The sequence below is a fragment of the Choloepus didactylus genome, chromosome 16 (genome assembly GCF_015220235.1).
Source record: "Choloepus didactylus isolate mChoDid1 chromosome 16, mChoDid1.pri, whole genome shotgun sequence".
Lineage (NCBI taxonomy): Eukaryota > Metazoa > Chordata > Mammalia > Pilosa > Megalonychidae > Choloepus > Choloepus didactylus.
The window spans coordinates 63,228,082-63,248,954 of NC_051322.1; the positions used below are offsets into that span (position 1 = coordinate 63,228,082).

A 20,873-nucleotide genomic window follows, 5' to 3' on the forward strand; every position below is an offset into this window, starting at 1 on the left:
CTTTTCATTAACGTATATAAAATTCTCTACTACATTGTACCTGCGAGTGATTAACAACCGATGGTGTGATGGCCAGCCGAGAGATTTTTTCAGGATATCTGGGTGGGAGCTCAAGTCAAGAACTGTTGGACATTCTTATAATGTAACCTGAAATTTTCTTTCCAGACATTCCTACTCTAAACTAAAATGAAAACATATGTAGAGCACGTAAGATTTAAAAAATAAGAAAAAAGAAAGAAAAGAAACACTTTCACTCTCCATCTTGCAGTCATAATAGCAAAATCAAAGTTATGAAAGGGATTTACTTACTTTTCTCTGCAATAGCAGCTTGTCTGTGGTTGAGAAAATGAACAAAGAAGAATTTTACTTTAGTATTAATTCAAAGTAGCTAACCTTGACCATATTTTATTGCTTCAGAAATACTTTGCTGCTCAGTCTAACAGTGGGAAACGTTCTTTTTACTGCACTTGCCGAAATAAAAGACCCTTTCTGTCACCCAGACCAGAGCCCAATTCACAGTGTGTCAGAGAATTTCGTACTCTTAAGTGGCATTCGCTAGGAAAAAGACTTACTTTAACCTCTGGAATTCTGCAAAGGCGTCATCATATGCTTTAAAAGAAAAAAGAAAAGTTAGAATTTTCTCACACAGAATTGACAACACATGGGGGCCAATTAACATTCACAACACGAGTTGTCATCAGTCCAGACCAGATTAAGCTTGCTTTGAATACGAATGTGTCTATGTGTTCATACTGCAACTTAATGTACTTAACAAGAGAAGCAAGTCCTTTCTAGGTAGAAAATACAAAGTCGTAGGTTTTAGATGCTTTTAAGTCAGCGAGAAACCTTCAAATCTTCCAACAGAAGGCAGAGATTAGCTTCACCAGAGAGCAAATGGGAATAAAAGCCTGTTTCAAATAAAAGTTGGTTGTCCAACAAGCATCCTGATCATCAAAAAAGCCTTTCTCTTATTAACTTATTCCAGATGTCATAGCCTCCTAACTAGGCAGTTAAATGCTCTCCTGCTAAGTTGTCTGGCCTGGATATTTGGGTAAAAGAGCACAATGAGCTACTGTAATCAGTGTGGCCAACGCTTGCCTGAAGCAATGTTTCTCATGCCATGAGGGAGATGAGATAAAAGACAAGGAAATGAGAACTCTATCATTCCAAAAATTTGTTTTTGCTTAGCCTGCAGAATATGTTGCTTTGACTGAAAACTTCAAGCAAACTGGCAGCTTCATTTGGAAATCGCCCTCATCTCGTCTTAAGCTCCTCTGCAGCCCAGGAATCGTAATATTTTAAACCTAGGAAATAGACAATACTAGTTTATACCCCCCCACCCCCATTTTACAGGTGAGAAAAGTAAGCATCAAGTCGGGCTTAAATGGTCTGGTTTTAATTTTTTCCCATCTGTAAGAGGAGGGGATGGACTAGTGCAGCTAAACCTGGTGTTCAATGCTCTTTTTTTTCCCTCCACCTCACCCCAAGAAAGAGACATGCATGGCCGCGCCGACATGCCCGGACGGTGGCAGTGACAGGGCAGGACAACCCACAGCCTCCTACTTCAGGGGATATGAGAGAGGGGTGAGCCACAGAGTAACAATAATTTTTAAAAAAATTTAAATGTATCTGCCCACTTAATGTTTCCCTTTTGCTATTGTGTTTCAAACGGTCCGATGGAATGTAGAAGAAATTCCCTATCGTGGTGAGAATGTGACTCAGGCACAGTGTGACCTAGAAGTCTGAGTCCCCCTGGAGAAGGTCACTCCCGGTGACCACAGGGTTACTTTAACCAGGCTTCCCAGCATAAGGGGTGGGTGGGGGGAGGCACAAACAACTAAATTCAAGGCTAAAAGGCTACTCTCTGAAGTATGACTATGTTATGAATATACTTAATCCTCTCTGAAGATTTAAAAACCTAAGAGTGACTCCATAGATTATGTTTTAATATATGAAAAATAGAAGAAAAAAGTCTCTATGGCCTACGCTGATAACTTAATATAGACTACTTCTCCAGGAAAGAATAAGATGAAGAGGATGGTACCGTGGAAGGATACAAATGGCATTGTGTTTTTTGTTTGTTTTTAAACATTTATAGTTGTGCCTCACCTTTCGGCTTTGTTCTGACATGGAAACTTTTTCTCCATATCTCTCATTCCTTTTTTCCCCTTTCCCTACTCTCTCCAGACCCCTCTTCCCCCACCAGCAGATGATCATGAAATCTGGGGCCATCAGGATCCAATTTCTCCACCTTCCTTCTGTTCTCTTCACTATTTGCCTTGCTGCTTCCCATTTACTTCCCTCTAGTTTCTGAAGATGTACTCCTGCACCTTTCCAAATCTCTTACCTCTGCTCTTGATGTCAAGCCTTTTTAGTCTTCAGAACTTAGATGCATCAAGGACCAACACACCCCCCCCAACCCCCATCCCCGACAAACACACACACCCCTTCAGTCTGTCCAATAACTGATTTCTTGGACAGAAAGAACATATTCAAATTTTACTCACTATAAAAATACACTTTTTCAGTGTCCATACTTCTTTATATGATGGTAAATCAACCTGCTCATCTTATGAACACCTTCTTGAAAAAGCAGAGCATGCCCACGACTGTGCTAAGTTCACTGATTCTTCACTTGCTGAATTCTGCCTTTTGCCACCAGTGCTGAACCAAAATGGCTTTATCAAAATCACCACTGATCTTTCAGTAGTCAAGTGTAATGGGCTCTTTTTACCCTTCTTCTTCTTCTTTTTTTTTTTAAGGGCCCACAACTCTACAATAAGTTCTAACCTGCAGAATATATGCTTACCTTGTCCAGAAAGATCCACCATCTTCTGGTGTCCAGTTTTGCCATCAAAGAGCTCCATTATGTATTTCCCTTTGTCATTGGGAGTGGGCTCATTGATTTGTAACCAAATCTGCTCCCCAGTCACCCCACTCTTGACTCTATCGGTGTACTTAATACCAGTTCCACTGTTAGATTCAAAGAAAACATCATTAGTGTTTGCTTTCATCCAAAGCTGACCTCTACTTTGTCTTTTCTATAAAGTTTTACAGAGCTTCAAATAACATGGGATTCACATGTTATTCCTCTGCTTCATAGAAATTACTAACCCTGAGTATAGACTTTGGATTCCAAGGCCCAAGCAGGGAGGGAGAGGGCTCAGAGAACCTGAACATTTAATTTCCCATAGTATTTTGTGCCTAGAACAGGCAGCAACACTACTACTTCTCAGTGGTATTGATTATCTTTGTTTTTGCTTGTGTTTATTGGTAGGACTGAGGGAATATTTAAAGCTAAAAGGCCAAACTGCATATTTCATGCAGATGACTTGTGGCTCTAAGTAAGATTTTACAAGCTGGTCAAAACCGTACTTAAGGAGATTCGTCTGTGCTGGACATCTATTTACATGCATTGCTACACGGCTATTTAAAACATCTGTAAATGTGCATCAGAAAATAGGGCCAAGGATAAATGAGAAGCAGAGTTGCTGCCAAAACAAGTGAGGCACGTTCGCTATCCCTGGACATGAGTTTCTCACTATTCTATAGCAGGTCATGAGCAGGTTAAGAGCAAGCATGGTATTCTGTACAAGAGAATAAAAGGGAAATATAATTCTTGCTTTGTGATCTAATGGTCTAGAAATGCTGCTGTCATAGATGAAATAAGAAAAAGATAGGTGGATGTGCTCTGAATGATATTAAAAGAAACTTTATGAAGAGTGTATAAAAACATGATGAAATAGGAAAAAAAAGCAGTACACAAAACAGCATTATTATAGTCACAATTACGCATAGAGAAAGACGGGAAGCAAATACCCCAAAATACCCCAAAAAGATTGGAAGGAAACACCCCAAAAAGTTCATACTATCGCTATTAAAGCTATGGATAATATCATAAATAAATAATAAAATATAAAATAAAATATAAATTTTTTCTAATTTGTAATATAAATGTGTTTTCTAAAACAATCTTAATATGTTCATGGATGGAATTAACAAAATAAACTTAGGAAGAAAACATGGGATCTGTTAAAAACTCCTCCTGATAAAATTACAAGGGGAAAAAAAACAGGAAAACAAAATTCTCCGCCAAAAAAAATTCTAGATTTCAAATAAATATTTAGCATTTTTCTTATAGCTGTACATTCTTGAAAAGATATTAAAAATTAAATGCCATAAAATGTGAGGTAAAGGAACCCATCCATACCCCATAGGCTTTAGCCTGAGCAATACATATGTCTTAGATGTTAGACAGAAGGATAGTGAGTTCCCTGTTTTGCTATAATAAGTTTGTCTTAATTCTTTAATCTCTAACATACATAATACTACCTAACATTTGTAAGCACTTCATGGTTGTGCCAGTTTGGATGTATTATGTCCCCCAAAGCGCCATGTCCTTTGATGCAATCTTGTGGGGGCAGATATATTAGTGTTGATTAGGTTGGAATCCTTTGTTTCCATGGAGATGTGACTCAATCAACTGTGGGCAAGACCTTTGATTAGATAATTTTGATGGAGGTGTTACCCCACTCATTCAGGGTGGGTCCTAACTGAATCACTGAAGTCCTATAAAAGTATTCACAGACAGAAGGAGGTGCTACAGCCAAGACAAACAGTTTGGAGACGGCCATTAAAAGCAGACTTTTGCTGACATTTTGCTCCAGAGTGGCTAAAAGAGGACAAAACACCCCAAGAGAAACATTTTGAAGAACACACAGGTGGTGAGAGGAGCTGGAACACAACCCGGGATCAGCAGATGCCAGCCATGTGCCTTCCCAGCCTAACACAGGTTTTCCAGATGCCACTGACCTTCCTTCGGTGAAGGTATATTTGTGTGGATGCCTTAATTTGGACATTTTCATGGCCTTCAGACTGAAAATTTGTAACCAAATAAACCCCCTTTATAAAAACCAATCTATTTCTGGTATTTTGCATTCTGGCAGCATTAGCAAACCAGAACAATGGTTTATAAAGCACCATCAATTCTTAATCACATTGGATCCATCCATCTTTTGAGCTAGAGTAGATATTACTATTCCTATTTCATATGAGAGAAAACTGGGATCTACAAAATTATGTGCTTACAATAATGTGCAAAGATAGGAGCAAAGTCAAAACTAAAACTCATTTCAAGGTTTTGTCCATTATACCACATACCTACACAAAGACAGTGAAGACAATCCTTAGATTCCTGAATCCCTCAAAGGCACACAGGACTCATTTGGCTGACTTGCCCAAATAACTTAAGAAGTTCAGGCTTTGTAAAATCAATTTTCTCAAAACACATTTTCAATGTTAATTTTTTTGAACAAGTAATTCTTTTAGAGATTACAAAGCTTTTTGATTGATGACTCAACTAATTTATTTTCTCCTATTCTTTAGACTGATATTTCAGAATGTCCTAGATGTCACAGAGGAATTTCCTAGAATTTATACATACTTTCCTAAAATGTAATCTGAAAGAAATAGAACAAGGGAAAGAAACCCCAAGCATTCCACACTGGAATTTTACTTCTTTTTAGAACTCAGGAAATAAATAATAAAACAAGCACTGTTCTACCTTAATAGCCAAGCAGTTTTAAAGAAAACACAAAGGATTGCTCTTTGGGAGGCAGCTGAGTTCAATGTTCAGTGGAGATTTTTGGTGCACCATGAACACAGAGGGCAGTGGCCGGTGAGTCCAGCCCTGTGCTCCACCCTTAACCCACTACTCAGCTGACCTTGGGCAAATCACCTCCCCAAGCCTGAGCTGCCTCCTCAGTAAAGTAAGGTAGTGCCTACCTCAGAGAGTTGTTGTGAATATTGAATGAACTTGTACATCTAATGTAATGGATTCATCCCTCTTGGAGCAGGTGGTACATAGGCCTATTGCAAATGCCCACTCAATGCTGGGCATAATAAACATTCTCTGCATCCTCCTGGAGATGCCACAATGACCCACCCTCAGTGGGGCTCTAAGGATGTTTTGCATTTGGAATGAGTGACCATTACATTCCAAGACCAGACTGAAGGTGGCTCTGCCACCATCAGATTGTCTATGCCAGGCTTCTGTTATCTTTCAGCTCAGGAGATTTCAGGAATCAGGGAGGTTAAGGACACTGTCAAGAGTTGAAATGGCAGGACTGGTTTGACTTAAAAACCTTTGTAGGCTCTTGGAGTCCCAGAGGTGACCTTGAATGAAATCTCTCCATAACCCCAAAAAGGTAGCCTTGGGTTTAGAACAGATCCTCAGGCTCAGTCCAGTCCAAATCCATATCCCCAAAGTCATCTTGGAACCTCCAATGTCTTTTGATGGTGGTTAAGAAACATGCCAATGACCAACTAGGCCAACTGCTGTAAAAGGAAAATGTGGACTCTCCTTTGGATTAGGCTTCTTTGGTGAACGGCCGTTAATTCATATATCGGGGAATGCAGTGCCTCTTTGTGCACACAGCCTGAGCTGTGTTCAAGACCACAACAGGTGTTAACTGCATGGAGAGAGGAAGGAATAGAAATCTGACTCTGGAAACCTGGCAAAGTAGAGACAGTCCAAGGACAACTGTGTCTGGCAGTGGCGGTTACATTGTAAAGAGGGCTAGCATTATGCTATTTCTCAGACTACAAAGCAAGGTGTACTGTAGCCATGATGGCCTCACAACCGACAAGTTAGGGGAAAGGGAGTGGACTCGGTATTTCTCTCCTATGCTCATCAATGTCAGAACCTGAGAAGCCAATGGGGTCGGGGACTTTTTACCCAAGAGGGACAGAGGGGCTTTTTCCACTTCTGATTTTTCCAGTGGAGACAGAATTTCTCCACGGCAAGTAAGTTTCCATTTACTTACTTGTGGGACCAGTTGACTTTCAGATCATCCAGGTAGTAAGTAACAGAAGAGTACAGCCGGATGCCCTCTGCATTGCTCTTGATCTTCAGGTCTGTGGCAGACAAAGCTGGAAGCAAAAAAGAGCATATTTCATGCACCACTAAGTCCATCCTGGCCAGAGAATAATGAAGCATTGTGGTGGTGAGAAAATGTAAGCTTACCTATTCGTTTACATACTTCAGACATCAGTTCTTTAAAGGCTGTGGATAGAGAGCCATAGACAAAGCTTTAGCATAAAAGTGCTCAATTTAAACTCAAATTGGTAGTCAGCATTGGGCTCTAGAAAATTCCCTGTCTGTGAAGAATATTGGCTGCAAGACGAATTTATTGAGCAAGTGCTAGGTGCTGATTTGGAGCTGTATGTACCTCAGAAAAGCATGTTCTTAAATCTGATCCATTTCTGTGATGGGAACCCACTGTTACTTGGACATTTTCATGGGAATACTTTAATTAAGGTGTGTCCCAGCCCAATCAGGATGGGTCTTAATCCTATTAATGGAGTCCTTTATAAACAGAATTAAATTCAGCCCGAGTGAAAGAGGAAGCCACAGGCAGCAAGAAGCTGAAAAACAAATGAACCCAGAAGAGAAGGGAGAGACCAGGAGATGCCTCCATGTGCCTTGCCATGTGACAAGCTAAGGACCGAGAATCACTGGCAGCCAGCCCCAGAACACCAGTCTTCAGGAACAAAGTATCACCTTGATGACATCGCAGTTTGGACTTTCTCCCACCCTCAAAACCATGAGCAAATAAATTCTTACTGTTTAAATCAAACCATTGGGTTGGTATGTGCTTGAGTAGCCAAGGAAATTAAAACATTCTATTTGAGGGAATAACTCAATTTTGTCAAGTTGTAAAAGACCCCTAATTATTTTTACGTTTTTTCCATAGACTCATATCACCATATTTACATTCTAGGAAAAGAGCCACAATGAGACTTCCAGGAAAGTACTTGGCACTAGGATTCGCTTTCCTCTTGAGTCCCAGGAACCATTGCTTTACGTTAGAAGATCTTTAATCTGTGCCATCGATGCAAAATGAATTAACCGTCTATGTTCCCTGGTCTTCCCCAGGCTAATAATGCTTTTTGCTGTTTGTTAGCAATACTGTTGAATGACCCTGTTCAGGATCAAAATTGGAAGTTGGGGGGGTCACATGTAGGTTTTCATTATCATGATATATTTGTCCTTGAGTAGTATCTGAAAAAATGGAAAATGCTTTCTTGCTCTGCTAACTGTGAGGCTTCAAATTTCATAGATGAATCTTTCTTACCACTTTTTAGGAGAAGACTGTTTTGCCACATGCTTCTCACAGTTTTTGACTCTCGAACATTTTTATTGAGTTGAAACAAAAATGATTACTTAAATTGAAAACAGATCCCTATTGGACTGCAGCCTATATACATTCTCTGTGGATCAGAAGTATACTTCTGATTTCTAAGAAGATTGAAAGTGAAATATTTTTGAATAAAACAGTAGTCTACTCTGCTCTTATTTCAATTACAACCAAATCTGTGGCCAAAAATTTAGCATGATATCCCTCATTAGCCAAACCTTAGTCATGGTTTAGCCTGTATTCAGAATGGCCAAAATAAACCTCAGCAGTTGGTGAACTGACCTTCATCCAGAAGCTTCAGTCTGCTCTTATCTTTTCCTCGGTCATCTTTCAGGATAACTTCATAAATCCCAGCATCTTTCTTGGAAAACTGAGGGGGAATAGATGCACCACATTGCAACATATCACGGCCTCAGAGTATGGAGTTTGCATTTTTAAGGCCTTGTGATTTATGAATCTGCCATCAAAACACGTATTGAACAAGCATCTAGCTATGGGAGGTGCTTGCACCAGTTCACAGATGCACCTAAATACAATATTTGGCGACCCGGCAGTCCTGATTTTTTACCCTCTAAGGTTATAATTGATTTGAAGCTTCATGTCCTCAACTTTTATCCTGTGTTTGTTTATCAAAAACTAAGGATCACATATATTTGAAAGCTGTGCTCTTTTAAACAGAAAGTAGATAAAAATCTGTACTTAAATCAATGCTACATCTGATTGTCTCTGTATTTTTAGGGATCAAGTTATCATGAGGTTTAAGTGCAAACAAAAAAGGATCCAACTAGCTGCCTTACCTCCCACCCATATACGAAAAAAGTAGCTCATAAAGGCAAGAGTTGTAGTATCCAGCCAATATCAGCTGGAGAGCTCACAAGTCTATAACATCATAAGGTGAGAGATATTTGTGTTCCTACTGTTTATTCATGTAGCATGAAAGGAACCCAGAATCTAGCCTATGTGTTCTTGGAGAGTGGACTAAGGTACTTCATCTCCCATTTATGATCACCCACCTCTGTTATAAGCAAGGTACAGATGCCATCCTTAAAGTCATGCTTCTCATCCACTGAGATCTCCCTCTCATCTTTGTACCACACAATATGAGTTTCCTTCGTAATATTTGCCACCTAGAAGAAAAAAAAACATAACTACCCTTCTTAAATAAAGCAAATGCTAGTCTCATGAAAGAAAAGAAATCTTTCTTAGTGCACTATGATACAGAAGAAAACGCATTGAACTTGGCATCAGAAGAGTGATTTCTAAAGGAATCAATGGAAAGTTATTTTAACTGAGAAGAGTTTGGAATGAAGTGAATACAAATGAATAAATGCGTATCAACAGCCTCTCTATTTCACAGCAGTAAAAATTGACTTTAAAATTTATCTGGTAGACAAGACAAGCAAAAAATAAATAAATACATACTAACATACACACTATAAAAATCAAAATTTGAACACCAAAGGAAGACAAATCCCATCAGATTAAAACATAGTCTGTCACAAAAAGAAATAGCCACGACAAGAAACAGAATAAGTAAGCCCAATCTACATCTACATTTTCTTTATATACTTCTGGTAGAATGCTGCTGCTTTGCATTTATAAGACCTAGCAGAGACTAGGGCTTTTTTGTTATCTGGTGGGGTAGCCCAAGGGAAGAGCTCCCAGATATGGCTTTTATAATGACAACCATGTGCCAAATGCCAAATCCCATGCTTCTGGGAAGTATTACAAATGAATATGGAGAGAAAGTATGGCTTAAAAAATTCATTGAAAAGTCATTTTGAGGAAACACATTTAGATCTCACATTTGCACATCATATCACAAACATCAAATGGATTAAAAGAGCCCATATGGTTAAAGGGTTCTTGAGCTTTTTCTGAAATGTTTGAATTTTTTACAAAAGAGAATATACTCACATATTTCTTATATACTTAAATTTGTATGTAAAAGTAAAGACTTCATATAAATCAAGAAAACAGACTCAAAGACCCCACTGAATAACTAGGCAAATATGACTCTCCAAAAGAAGAAATATAACTATAAAACAAACAGAAGAAGTAATGTTTAATCTCATTATAAACAAGGATATGCAAGTTTTAAATATTAAAAATTCTCAGCTAATCAATCAACATCAGAAGAACCAACACCAATTCTTTCACTGTATGGTGAAGCCAATACACACGAACATTTTATATGATCTGTAAAATTGGCTCCCAAATTGCAGACAGTGATCATGTAGGCAGCGTTACTTATGATAAATAGGACCCCGGATGGGAAGCTGCATCTGAACTGAGAGGGACTGGAAACAGACTGCGAGCTTCGGGCTTCTCTGGGTGCACTGACTCTTGTCATTTGGGCGTGTCCCTTGTGGGAACCCTGGAAGTTCTCTAGGGTGTTGTTATAGGCAGTGCTGGATTCAAGGAGCCTCCTGCAGCTGCCCAACGGGGCTCCTGTCATCTGGTGGGGTGGCCCTGGACATAGGCTCCTGCACTGACTGCTATAGGAGAGGACAACTGGACCCAGCCCTCGGGGTTCCCATGGCCACTGGGGCCCATGATAGTCTCATGAGTCTGAAAGTTTAGCTGCACACACTCAATGAACTATCAGGCAATATGTAAATTGCTGTAATAATGAAACAGAGCTATGGGACTGGGAAGAGGAAGGCCAAACAGAGGAGGCGACACTGAGCTGGGCCTTGAGAAAGGACTTGGTCACAGAAGCCGAAAGGAGGAGGACGTTCCAGGCATTGAAACAGCACAAACAAATAACATAAGAATATTCATAACCTGCTTTAGGCTCCCCTTGGTTGTTGCGAGTCTAGGTACAAGGCTGATTCCCCTGAGGAGCCATCGGAATAGGACCCCAGACCTCACTTGCCAGTGGGCTAGTGCAGCAGGAAGTGCAGGTGGAGAATGGACTGTGGGCTTCCGGGAAAGGGGTGCTTTACATGGCAGGGCGGTGAGAGGGGAACATGAATGGGGAGCAGCATGGCAGGGAGCAGGGTGAGAGAGGGGGTCAGGGTTTTAGCTGCTGCCTGAGAAAGATTCTTTCGAAAGCCATTGCCAGACTGTGAGAAAGACTGAGCCTAAGAGAGAGCTGACCAGGTTTCTAGTGTTGTAAGAATGTATGCCCATTTTCAACAGTTTCCTGAGAGACCAACACCTAGAGTGGATTTTCTTTATAGACTTCTGGTAGAATGCTGCTTCTTTAAATTTATAAGACCTAGCAGAGACTAGGGCTTTTTTGTCATTTGGTGAGGTGTCCCAAGGGAAGAGCTCCCAGTTATGGCTTTTATAATGACAACCATGTGCCAAATGCCAAATCCCATGCTTCTGCTTTTGAGGCACTTTTGGTCATTACCACCTCCCCACCCCACTTCAGTCAGCAGTTCCTTATCTAAAACATCATATGCTAAGGTACAAAATAATATAGCATGCTATGTAGATTTTTTTTAAATTGTGGAATATAACATATTTACATAGAAGTGATTACTTTCCAAGTGCAATTTAACAATAGTTAGAGAACAAATTTCAAAGTGTTATGGGTTACAGTTCCACAGTTTCAGTTACTTCCTTATTGTGAAATATGACATATATGCAAAAAGGTGATAACTTTCAAATTACAATTTAACAATTGGCTATACAGCAAATTTCAAAGGATGCTATAGGTTACAGTTCCACCATTTCAGTTCTTTCCTTCTAGCTATTCTAATACCCTAGCAACTAAGAAAAAGAAAATTATATAGAGATTCAGTAGTCACAATCCTTGGTTAAATTCTATCTTGTCTGTTGCTACCCAGTCCTCTAGTTCAATCACTTTCCCAATCTTCAGGGATGTCTAGGCAGTGACCACCCTAAGTTGTTCATGTTGAAAAGGGGTGTCAACATTACGGGAAAAGGGGATGTTCTTGAAGAGGCTGTTGCCTGTGGGTTTTGGGACTTAGCTGGCATAAGAGCTTTCTGGAGGATTTAATTTATGAAGAATAAATTTAGTGAGTGAAACTTTTATAGTCTCAGGGACTTCGGTATTCTTCAGGGTTTGGGGGACTACTGTTGACTTGGGTTTATCATACTGTGGCTGTTTGGCATACATAGTTGAAGCTTGCATGGGAGTAACCTTCAGGACAGCCTCTTGACTCTACTTGAAATCTCTTAGCCCCTGAAACCTTATTTTGTTACATTTCTTTTCCCTCTTTTGTTCAAAAAGGCAATATATATATATTTTTTCCCTAAATTTTTCCAAAGGCTTAGTGAGACCATTGGTTTTGAGGTACAAATGCCCTACTAAGCCTCTCTACCCAAAGCAGCATAGCAGTTTCAGAACCAGTAGCACAGCTGGTGGACACTGAAAGGTACTGTCTTGCTGGCCTCATAATTAGATATAAAGCTGCTAAACTTCCATGGGAAAAAAAATTGTAGATGGAATGATTCTGGAATAGATGCAGATTGGGCCCAGAACAAAGACAATTTGAGATTCTTCTGAGATTAATAATTAATAAAAGACTCTGTGTCCTTACTAACAAGGACAAAGGTAATGAATGAGACGGACCATCCTGCCTTTGCATCTTTTTATGTGGTTTTACTTTAAATGTTTCTTACCAATCAATGATTATAGCAACATTCAACTGCAAGGATGCTTCCCTTAGCTTATTGGTTCAAACAGAGGAGACAAAAAGTTGATCTTTGTCTTCTCCATATTCTATTTTATCTTTAATCCTTTGGATCAAATATTATCAATTTATCTACCACTTACCTTGCATTTCAACAGAACATTACATTCACCAGTCACTTCCCAGCTCAAATATTCAACAAAATGTGGACCTATAAAATTTGCAATGACATCAGCAATCACTGAGTGAATCACAATGTAAAATCAAAGTTCATTCTTAAATCCTCAGGTGATTTACATTTGAAGACAAATTTATAATTTCTACATTTAGTTTTGAAATATTTTAAATGGATATGTGTTTAATATGTAAATATTTTCCAGTTTATTTATCAGACATTATTAACATATGCAATTATATTTATTTTAACTTGTTACAGAAATAATCTTGAAATGTTTTGACCCAAAATTGAAGTTGTTCTCTTTACCTTGTTTTCTGATCCACTCTTGCCTCTGGAATTCAGCTTCTTTCTGGAGCTTTTTATAAACTAGGAATTGAAAAACAGGAAGTATGAAATAGAGTTGAGAAGTATAAATGCATACAGCCAGACACTCTGCTAACCAATTTATGTTCACTACTGTAACACTTAGACATTGTAAGAACCCTACTGGTTTTAGATCTCTATAGATGAAGAAACAAGCTCAGAAAGGTTAAGTAACTTGTCAAGGGCCATAGAGTTAGGAAACAGTAAAACAGAATCAGATGCTGCCAATGCAGACATCTGGCCAGCCACCACACTGCTTTGCTAAATGTCCCATTTTAAATCTTGATGGTTTCCACAGCAGCTGGTGGCAGGCGACTTGGTACAACCTACTCGTAATGTCTGATTAATAGAGTTAGCACGCGTTACTTTTCCATTTTAAATTTAAGTAATATAAATAGAATATGCATTATAAAACAGTGTCATAGTTTGCTTCTGAGACACAGTATTACAATCTTTCACTGGAGAACTGTGTAATAAATACTTATTTATATATGAGATAAAGTGCCATCTCACTGTGGGCCAGGGATAAATTTGGTGTCGTTTAAAATTAACTTTCATTTCTATGATTCTATGGGAAGTATCAACTGAGAATTGTATTTTGAATACTGGATTTCAATTTAGAAGGAATTCCTACTACCTTTCAATGACCACTAGGGCCATGGAGTATCTGAATGAAGGGAGAAGCAAAGTCTTCCAGATGATAATACTCAGAGAATTCTTACCATCTCCAATGAGAACAAGAGTGGAATGGCCAGTTGCTTTTCCATCTTGAAGCTGGAAAGTGTATGTTCCCTCATCCTCATCCTGTAGCTTCTCCATGAACATCTCAATGATGCCAGTGTTTCGGTCAACATGCATCTTATATTTCTTCAATGTGAAGAGGAAAAGACAGAGAAATCAGTGATTTTACATGATCACAGTAAGTCTGATGAAATAAAAATAAACCCAAAGAATCATGAATTAAATAAAATTTCTTGGTAACACTTTTTTTAATTAGCAAGTTTTCAAAAAATCTTGTACCCAGGAAAAGAAACATATTATGTGGAATACATGACCTCATACAGTCAGAGTATTTGGTTAGAGGCCGAGCAGACTGAATGTCTAAAAAGTCCAAAATTTAATTTCTTCAATATAAAAGTTTTGCGACTCCAAGTCACAAAATGTAGTCCAGAGGTGTTGCTAGGGTCCCATATGACCTTCCAGATGACATTAATTTAATTTGTAGGATAATATAAAACTATAAGTAACATGAGGGAAGTGTCTGGCCTCGTTCATTCCTGTACCTCTGGCCTCTAGCATATGCAGGCAGATAGTGGGCAGTCAATAAATATCTGCTGGACTGATATGTAAACAAAAGATGCTTCTACAGCATTTGAAATCCTTTTGCTCTTAATGAACTGAAATTGCTAAGATGGTGCTTATTTTATCACATTGTTTAAGCAACTTTTTTTCCCACAGTATAAAGATAAATCTCAGTCCTTGTGCACACAAGCACAAATTCTGTTACAGCTTTGAACTAATGACGTCTTGCAATAAAATATTATCAAAGAACGAAGGCTCGGGACTGGGACCAACTCAGCTATGCAGTTCACGCTCCAGAGCTGCCCCTGAGGGAAGCCAGTCTCCAGCTGAGACCAGACTTCTGCTTAGCTTTCCCCCCACGCTCTCCTGCTTTCCTCTCTCCCTTGTTCTGAGAACTACTTCTAATAAATCACTTGAGCAAGAGTCTCTATTTCAGGCTCTCCTTCTAGAGAATCCAACCTAAGACAGGAATTTTCAACCAATGAAATGGTATGATGAGAACCAACCGCATGACAAAGAAGAGCTTTAGGACGGTGTCTGTGTGTGCATGTGTGTGCATGCGTGTGTACACATACATGTGTGTGTGGGAACAAACAGAGGAGTGCATCTATGCACACGTGCCCTGGTGTTCCGAACCTCAATGACTGTGGTGGCAGAGTGATGTCAACAACGTTCTCCCTTTCTGTCCATCAGCCAGTGACTGTAGCAGGAGACCAGAAGAAGATGGGCCTGTGTGTACACAACTGATTTTTCTGGCTCTAGATACAATTACGATATGAGTTGAAAGACAATATACTGCCCACTCTTCTATTCATGTTGATCATTCTCTCCCTCACTAACGAACTCTGGAATGTTCTAAAATTATATCTCAATGAAAGGAGGGTGGGTTGCTAATGGCCACACACCACACTGCCTCCTGCTTTTTCGGTTTCCCGTTTGTCCCGTGACAGCACGAGTGAGTGCCAGGGCCACCGAGCCCAAGGCCTGCGGCTCCCATCCTGCCCATCCTGCTCTGCTGATGTCTGTGGGGAGGACGCACAAAGCTCAGATGACAGAGCTCTCTCTATAAAGACAATCTCTACATTAAAAGCAGAGAAAAATAGTAGAAAAATACAGACATACAATCACCTATGTAAGTAATAGACAGACAGACACTGAAGTGTAGGAAAAGGACCAAAAAAGTATGTAAGTATAATTAGATACTTTATCTTTCAAAAAGTTGTAAGAATGTGCTTTTTTCTTTTCTGATTTTTTTTTGCAATAAGGATGTATTGCATTCTTGACCAGAAAAGCATTTTATTACCTCTTTTTGAGCCATTGGAACAACAGAGACCATTTCTTCCACATAAAGTACCAAGTCTCTGCCCGGGTGGGTGATATATGTTAGTTCAGTTAAGGGCAGTGTGCAGCTGGCTCTTTTGCTTCTAGGAGAGCAGCTCTATATTCGTATGTGATCATACTGCTTGCTTTGCTTGAGACCAGTTGTGGTTTATGACTGTTGTCCTGAGAAACTATTAGTGGTACCCTGTTTCACTCTCATAAGTTTCCAGTTTGGATAAAATGATGAGTCGATCTATATTTTTCCCTCCACATTTTTTACGCATGAAAATGATTTAAACTCCCCCCACCTCACCGCACAGGGGCTTTCATAACAATTATCCATATTACAATAGGGCTTCCCCAGGGTATTCTAGAATAATACATCAAAAATTCTAAATGTATTAAAAACCTACCGGCCCTTCAAAAATCTCTTTTTCATTAAATACGTAGCTGACTTTGGTGTTGGCTGTCATCTTGTCAGCCTGCATCCAAAACCGGACCCGCCCCTTCTCCAAAATTTCAACTGCCAACGTGGATTTAATTGGAACAGCTGTGAAAAAAATAAAAATTGTAATTATAGGGGTAACCAACTGTATTGATACAGACTTTTAACAAGTGAAAAAATACTCAATGGAAACAGAGATGAAGCCTCTTGTTTCTTGCGTGTGTACAGGGCAGTGAGAGCAGGTAGAGAGAGCCTCAGACTGGTGGGGCAGAAAACTTGGGTTCTACTTCTGAGACTGTCCCTTGGGGCCAGTCTCTCACCTTCCCAAAGCCACAGGTATCTCAACAGTAAGAATGAAGAAGACAAACCTACCTCTCTGGGCCCTTCTAACTAATATTCTGTTACTCTCTACTGTAGCATCTGGTTAGGTTTATTTAGTAGGGCACTAAAGAGGTGTCATGAAAGGAGTTCTGGGTTGATACCAGGAGAGATGGGTGTAGTCCAAGTTCTGCTGTGACAAACTGGGTACTATTGGATGGGTCACTGCATGTCTCTGAGCCTCACTTGACTTGTCTCTAAGTGAATGAAATTGAACTAGTAGCCCAAAGTAGCCAAGATATTTTCCAGTTCCAACACTGTATGGTTCATTATCTTAATTACTTCCACATATATGGAAACGAGTTAAATTCAACTCACTTTGGGGGGGGGTACTTTTGAGTGTTTTTAAAAATGAATTTTAAAAAAGAACTAATTTTGACTACATAAGATCAACCAGCTTGTCATTTGAACCCTATCCATCCCAATGACAAACCAGTTCATTTTAGTTCTAAGGCCAAGCACATTTTTTTCAGAGGCAAATAAGTGAGTCATCATCGAAAAGCTTCAAAAAAATACGGTACGGCTTGTTTTACATAGAAGGCAAAGCAACCATATGGTACCTTTGATTTACACCTCTGTTACATAAGCCATTTGAGTCTGAGTGCAGTTTAGTAAGTTGGCTGGCATCTCTCAAAACTACTTTTTAAATTTCTTGTAACCTGCATATGTTCTCTAGAACGGCTCCTTCAACCAAAGATTCTATATCAGAGGTGGCTCCAGGGCATACTTTGTGGAAAAGCATGTGTTAGTATACTTTAGTAGTCTTTAGCTTCCTTTAGGAGGAATCATCACTCTATGTTCTCTATGCTGTTCTTAGACCTATCTCCAAATGTTAGCATCGGCTACATTTTAAATGACAAGTCCCCTAAATTTGTAACACATGTAAATTCTTTGTATTTATCCTCTCTTTTCCAAGCTTCAGGGGATGCCTTTCACATGCATGACTCCACAGTCATTGCAAAATTCAGCTCTAGATTCACTCCTTTAGAACTGAAAGGAGGCCAGACATCATCTGCCAGGGTGCACACCATGGTGGACGGAAGATGGCTTTGGGGTCACACTATGCTCTTGAACAGCTAGTCTCCTCCTTGAACCTGTCTTCCTTGCCTGCTAAAGGGGGTATTATCTACCTCGCAAGGCAGGTAAGAGAGTAAAGAGAGGAACAGAGTTCATCCAGACACAGTACACAGTGACCAGTGCTCAAGAAAGGTCCGTCCCAATTCTGCTGCTCAGGGAGGTGTAGTGACATGTCTGGGTAGCAGAGCTGAGACTAGAGTCCCAATCTCCTCCATCCCAGGCTGGGGCTATCTCTTCCCTCCTGTGACCCTCGTGATCACAGCCTGTCTGCCCTGAAGAACGCCAATGGTTTTCCAGTCTCTGCATCATTTCTAAGCAAAGTGGACAATGGGTGGACCCAAGTATGAGGAGAGGGAGGCTGAGCTTTCTCCCTGCACGATCCTCAAGCTCACTGCAAGTCAGTCTTGAGGGAAGTGGAAAGTAGAATCTCTTCCAGAAAAGTCTGGAGACCTGATGGTAGGGAATCTAATATCTGAACTATACACTTACCTTGTGGGGTGTAGGGGATATTGGCCGGGAAAAGAGGCCCAGATTAATGATGGGCAGGGAGGAGGAGAGGGGGAGAGAGAGGGCATTCCTGAGAGCCCCCACTTCCCTCATGCTCCCAACCTCCCCAAGTTATAAGAACATCATCGGGGAGTGCTGGCCACAAGGACTCACCATGGAAGGCGAGGGGCAAACAAGGCAGGTGCATGTACAGAGACTGCCTGTGTAATGGGCAGGGACAGGCTCTGGGGTCAACCACCCAGGTCCAACCCATGGCCCAGCTGTGTGAGTCTGGTCTAGTTACTTAACCTCTCTGGGCCTCACTTTCTAAAATCAAATTACCTTAGTACCAACCCTTTTGAAGTCACCGTAGAATTTAAATGACATACACTAAGCACCCTACCAAGACACTGGCACATAAGAAGTGCTCTGTAAACATTGGTTTCTCGTTCCTCCTCCAGTTGCCTCAAGAACCCCCTACAACCACCAATTGTAAAATACAACATATTGACACCTAAGAGAATATACCAATATATCCATATTTAGGCTTATGTACCTGTATATATGAGCACATATCTAGTACAGGTATATAAGTGGTAATAACCATTGTCTACAAATGAGGAGATAGTATGCAGGATGTTGAAAATACCAAGGCATACCTCCCTCCTGGACCCTTCTCCCCAAACAAACCTTAAATTCTTGACATTACATTATATATTTGAATAAGCTGCCTCTTCTCAATGCTGGAAAAATAGACTAGATTATTTTCTGGTTTTAGCTTTATAAACTTTTAATTTTTCCTTTTCCTCAGCCCTCAATTTCCTTAGGCTCTTTTCTCTGGCAGTTAATTTGCCTCAGCAAAATATCTGTTATTTGTAGGTTGAAGGCATATGTTTAGTGGTTTTCAAAATATTTTTGAAAACAGCTTAAAATAGGATAGTTTACCATGCAAAGGGATAAAGGAACACCGTATTCTTTATTACATTCTGTAAGTAAACGAGATCAATTTAAAACCTTATAAGAAAATGACTTCATTATGTGTCAACATTGACTAAAAGGAAGTGGATATACATTGGGAAGTCAGACAGGTTGCTTTGACCCTGTGATCAGATCGCTGAAAATACTCATGTGGTGACCTGATAAATATAATAGTGGTAGGGCCAAAAACAAAACAAAACAAAACAACAAAACAGAACAACAACAAAAAACAAGACTCAGAGTCCAGAGCTTTAAGAGTAAAATGCTGCTTTAAAGGACCAATAACAATTCCACTGGGTTTGGAGATTTGATACTTGCATGTCAGAGTTTTAAACACATATTTGGGTTCTCTCTCTGTGCCTACCAAAATAGAAGGGTGCCTGTGTTTGCTGCTACCCTCTCTCGTAGAGCCAGCAACAGTCCTCATGTTTCTATGAAACAAAATCTCCTGGAACAGATGCCTGTGACATCAGGCAATTGCTAATGTCTTCATTAATTCTATCTCCAGGTTTATATGACCATTGAACTCCAGGGAAGTCTGAGCAACTCAGTGGCACACTGACACCCCATCTTTTCTCATCTCCATCCTTAAAGCAAACTGTACATGTTGCTTGGACCAGCTGTTGCCTGGACACTTGATCAATGTTTTATTGTCTGACTAAGTAGATTAATAGATGCTGCCATTTCTCTCCATATTTACCAATGTTCAAAGGGTCTGCCCCTCAGTCTGGGCTCTGACCATGTTCAACACAGTGGCCTTGCCTCCCTCGCTGCTCCCCAGTCCTGGGAAGATAAAGAGACATGAATTTCCTCTGTGGCTTGCAGACAGCTCTTCCGCTCCAAGCAGTGGGTTCTTCTAGGATCACTGTTCTGCTTAAATTAATAATCTTTTTTCCTGAAGAGTTCAAGGATCAACCAATACCATATTTATGAACTCTTACAGCATCTCTCTATGGTAGGTACTATAAACCATTACAACAGCCATGCCTGAAAAACAAACTGAGGCTCAGGGAATTTGAAATGAGTTGCCCAGTTTTGCAGAGCTAATCCAAAGTATAGGACAAAGTAAATGAAAGTGCAGGACAGTCTCTACCTGCCATACAACCTGTAAATTAACTTTTAAAGTTCATGATATTACTTTTCCCGTTTTGTGGTGAAACAACATACAGAGGAGAGAAATGGCTTGCCTAATACTATGTAGCAGATTCTCCCCTAAAATTCACAAGTCTGCATCCTAAATTCCAACTACATAGGCCACTCCACTCTACTGCCTTGCTGAACAAAGGGAGTTTTGGGGACATTACAGCTGAGGCCATTATTCACCAACATTCAGCCTCATGGTCAAACAAGTCATTCCTCAGAAACATAAGAGAAGTCAGGAAGTTGGATCCAGAGTAGAGTTTTTGTTTGTTTTTAAATCACAGCTTCCACTGAGAGTTTAGTGAACGCTGTGGTTTCTCTCCCTAGGAAAAGGCACATATACAAATGTACAAAGTTTTACCTGGAGTACGGATATGGTTTTCCAGATTCCTAAAAGT

General features: G+C 39.9%; 1 protein-coding gene across 6 annotated transcripts in view; it reads right to left on the reverse strand.

Annotated features, from left to right (window-relative positions):
- MYOM1 (myomesin 1) overlaps positions 1–20,873 on the reverse strand; it is a 214,765-nt gene that overhangs the window by 5,314 nt on the left and 188,578 nt on the right. For all 6 annotated transcript variants that reach the window (XM_037806345.1, XM_037806341.1, XM_037806347.1 and 3 more), the window contains 11 exons: positions 16,385–16,521; positions 14,072–14,216; positions 13,293–13,352; positions 12,952–13,019; positions 9,212–9,325; positions 8,481–8,568; positions 7,025–7,063; positions 6,825–6,930; positions 2,810–2,973; positions 573–609; positions 310–332 (listed from right to left, as the gene is read on the reverse strand). In XM_037806345.1, coding sequence (XP_037662273.1) covers positions 310–332; positions 573–609; positions 2,810–2,973; positions 6,825–6,930; positions 7,025–7,063; positions 8,481–8,568; positions 9,212–9,325; positions 12,952–13,019; positions 13,293–13,352; positions 14,072–14,216; positions 16,385–16,521 — 981 coding nt within the window. The remainder of the gene's footprint in view (positions 1–309; positions 333–572; positions 610–2,809; positions 2,974–6,824; positions 6,931–7,024; positions 7,064–8,480; positions 8,569–9,211; positions 9,326–12,951; positions 13,020–13,292; positions 13,353–14,071; positions 14,217–16,384; positions 16,522–20,873) is intronic.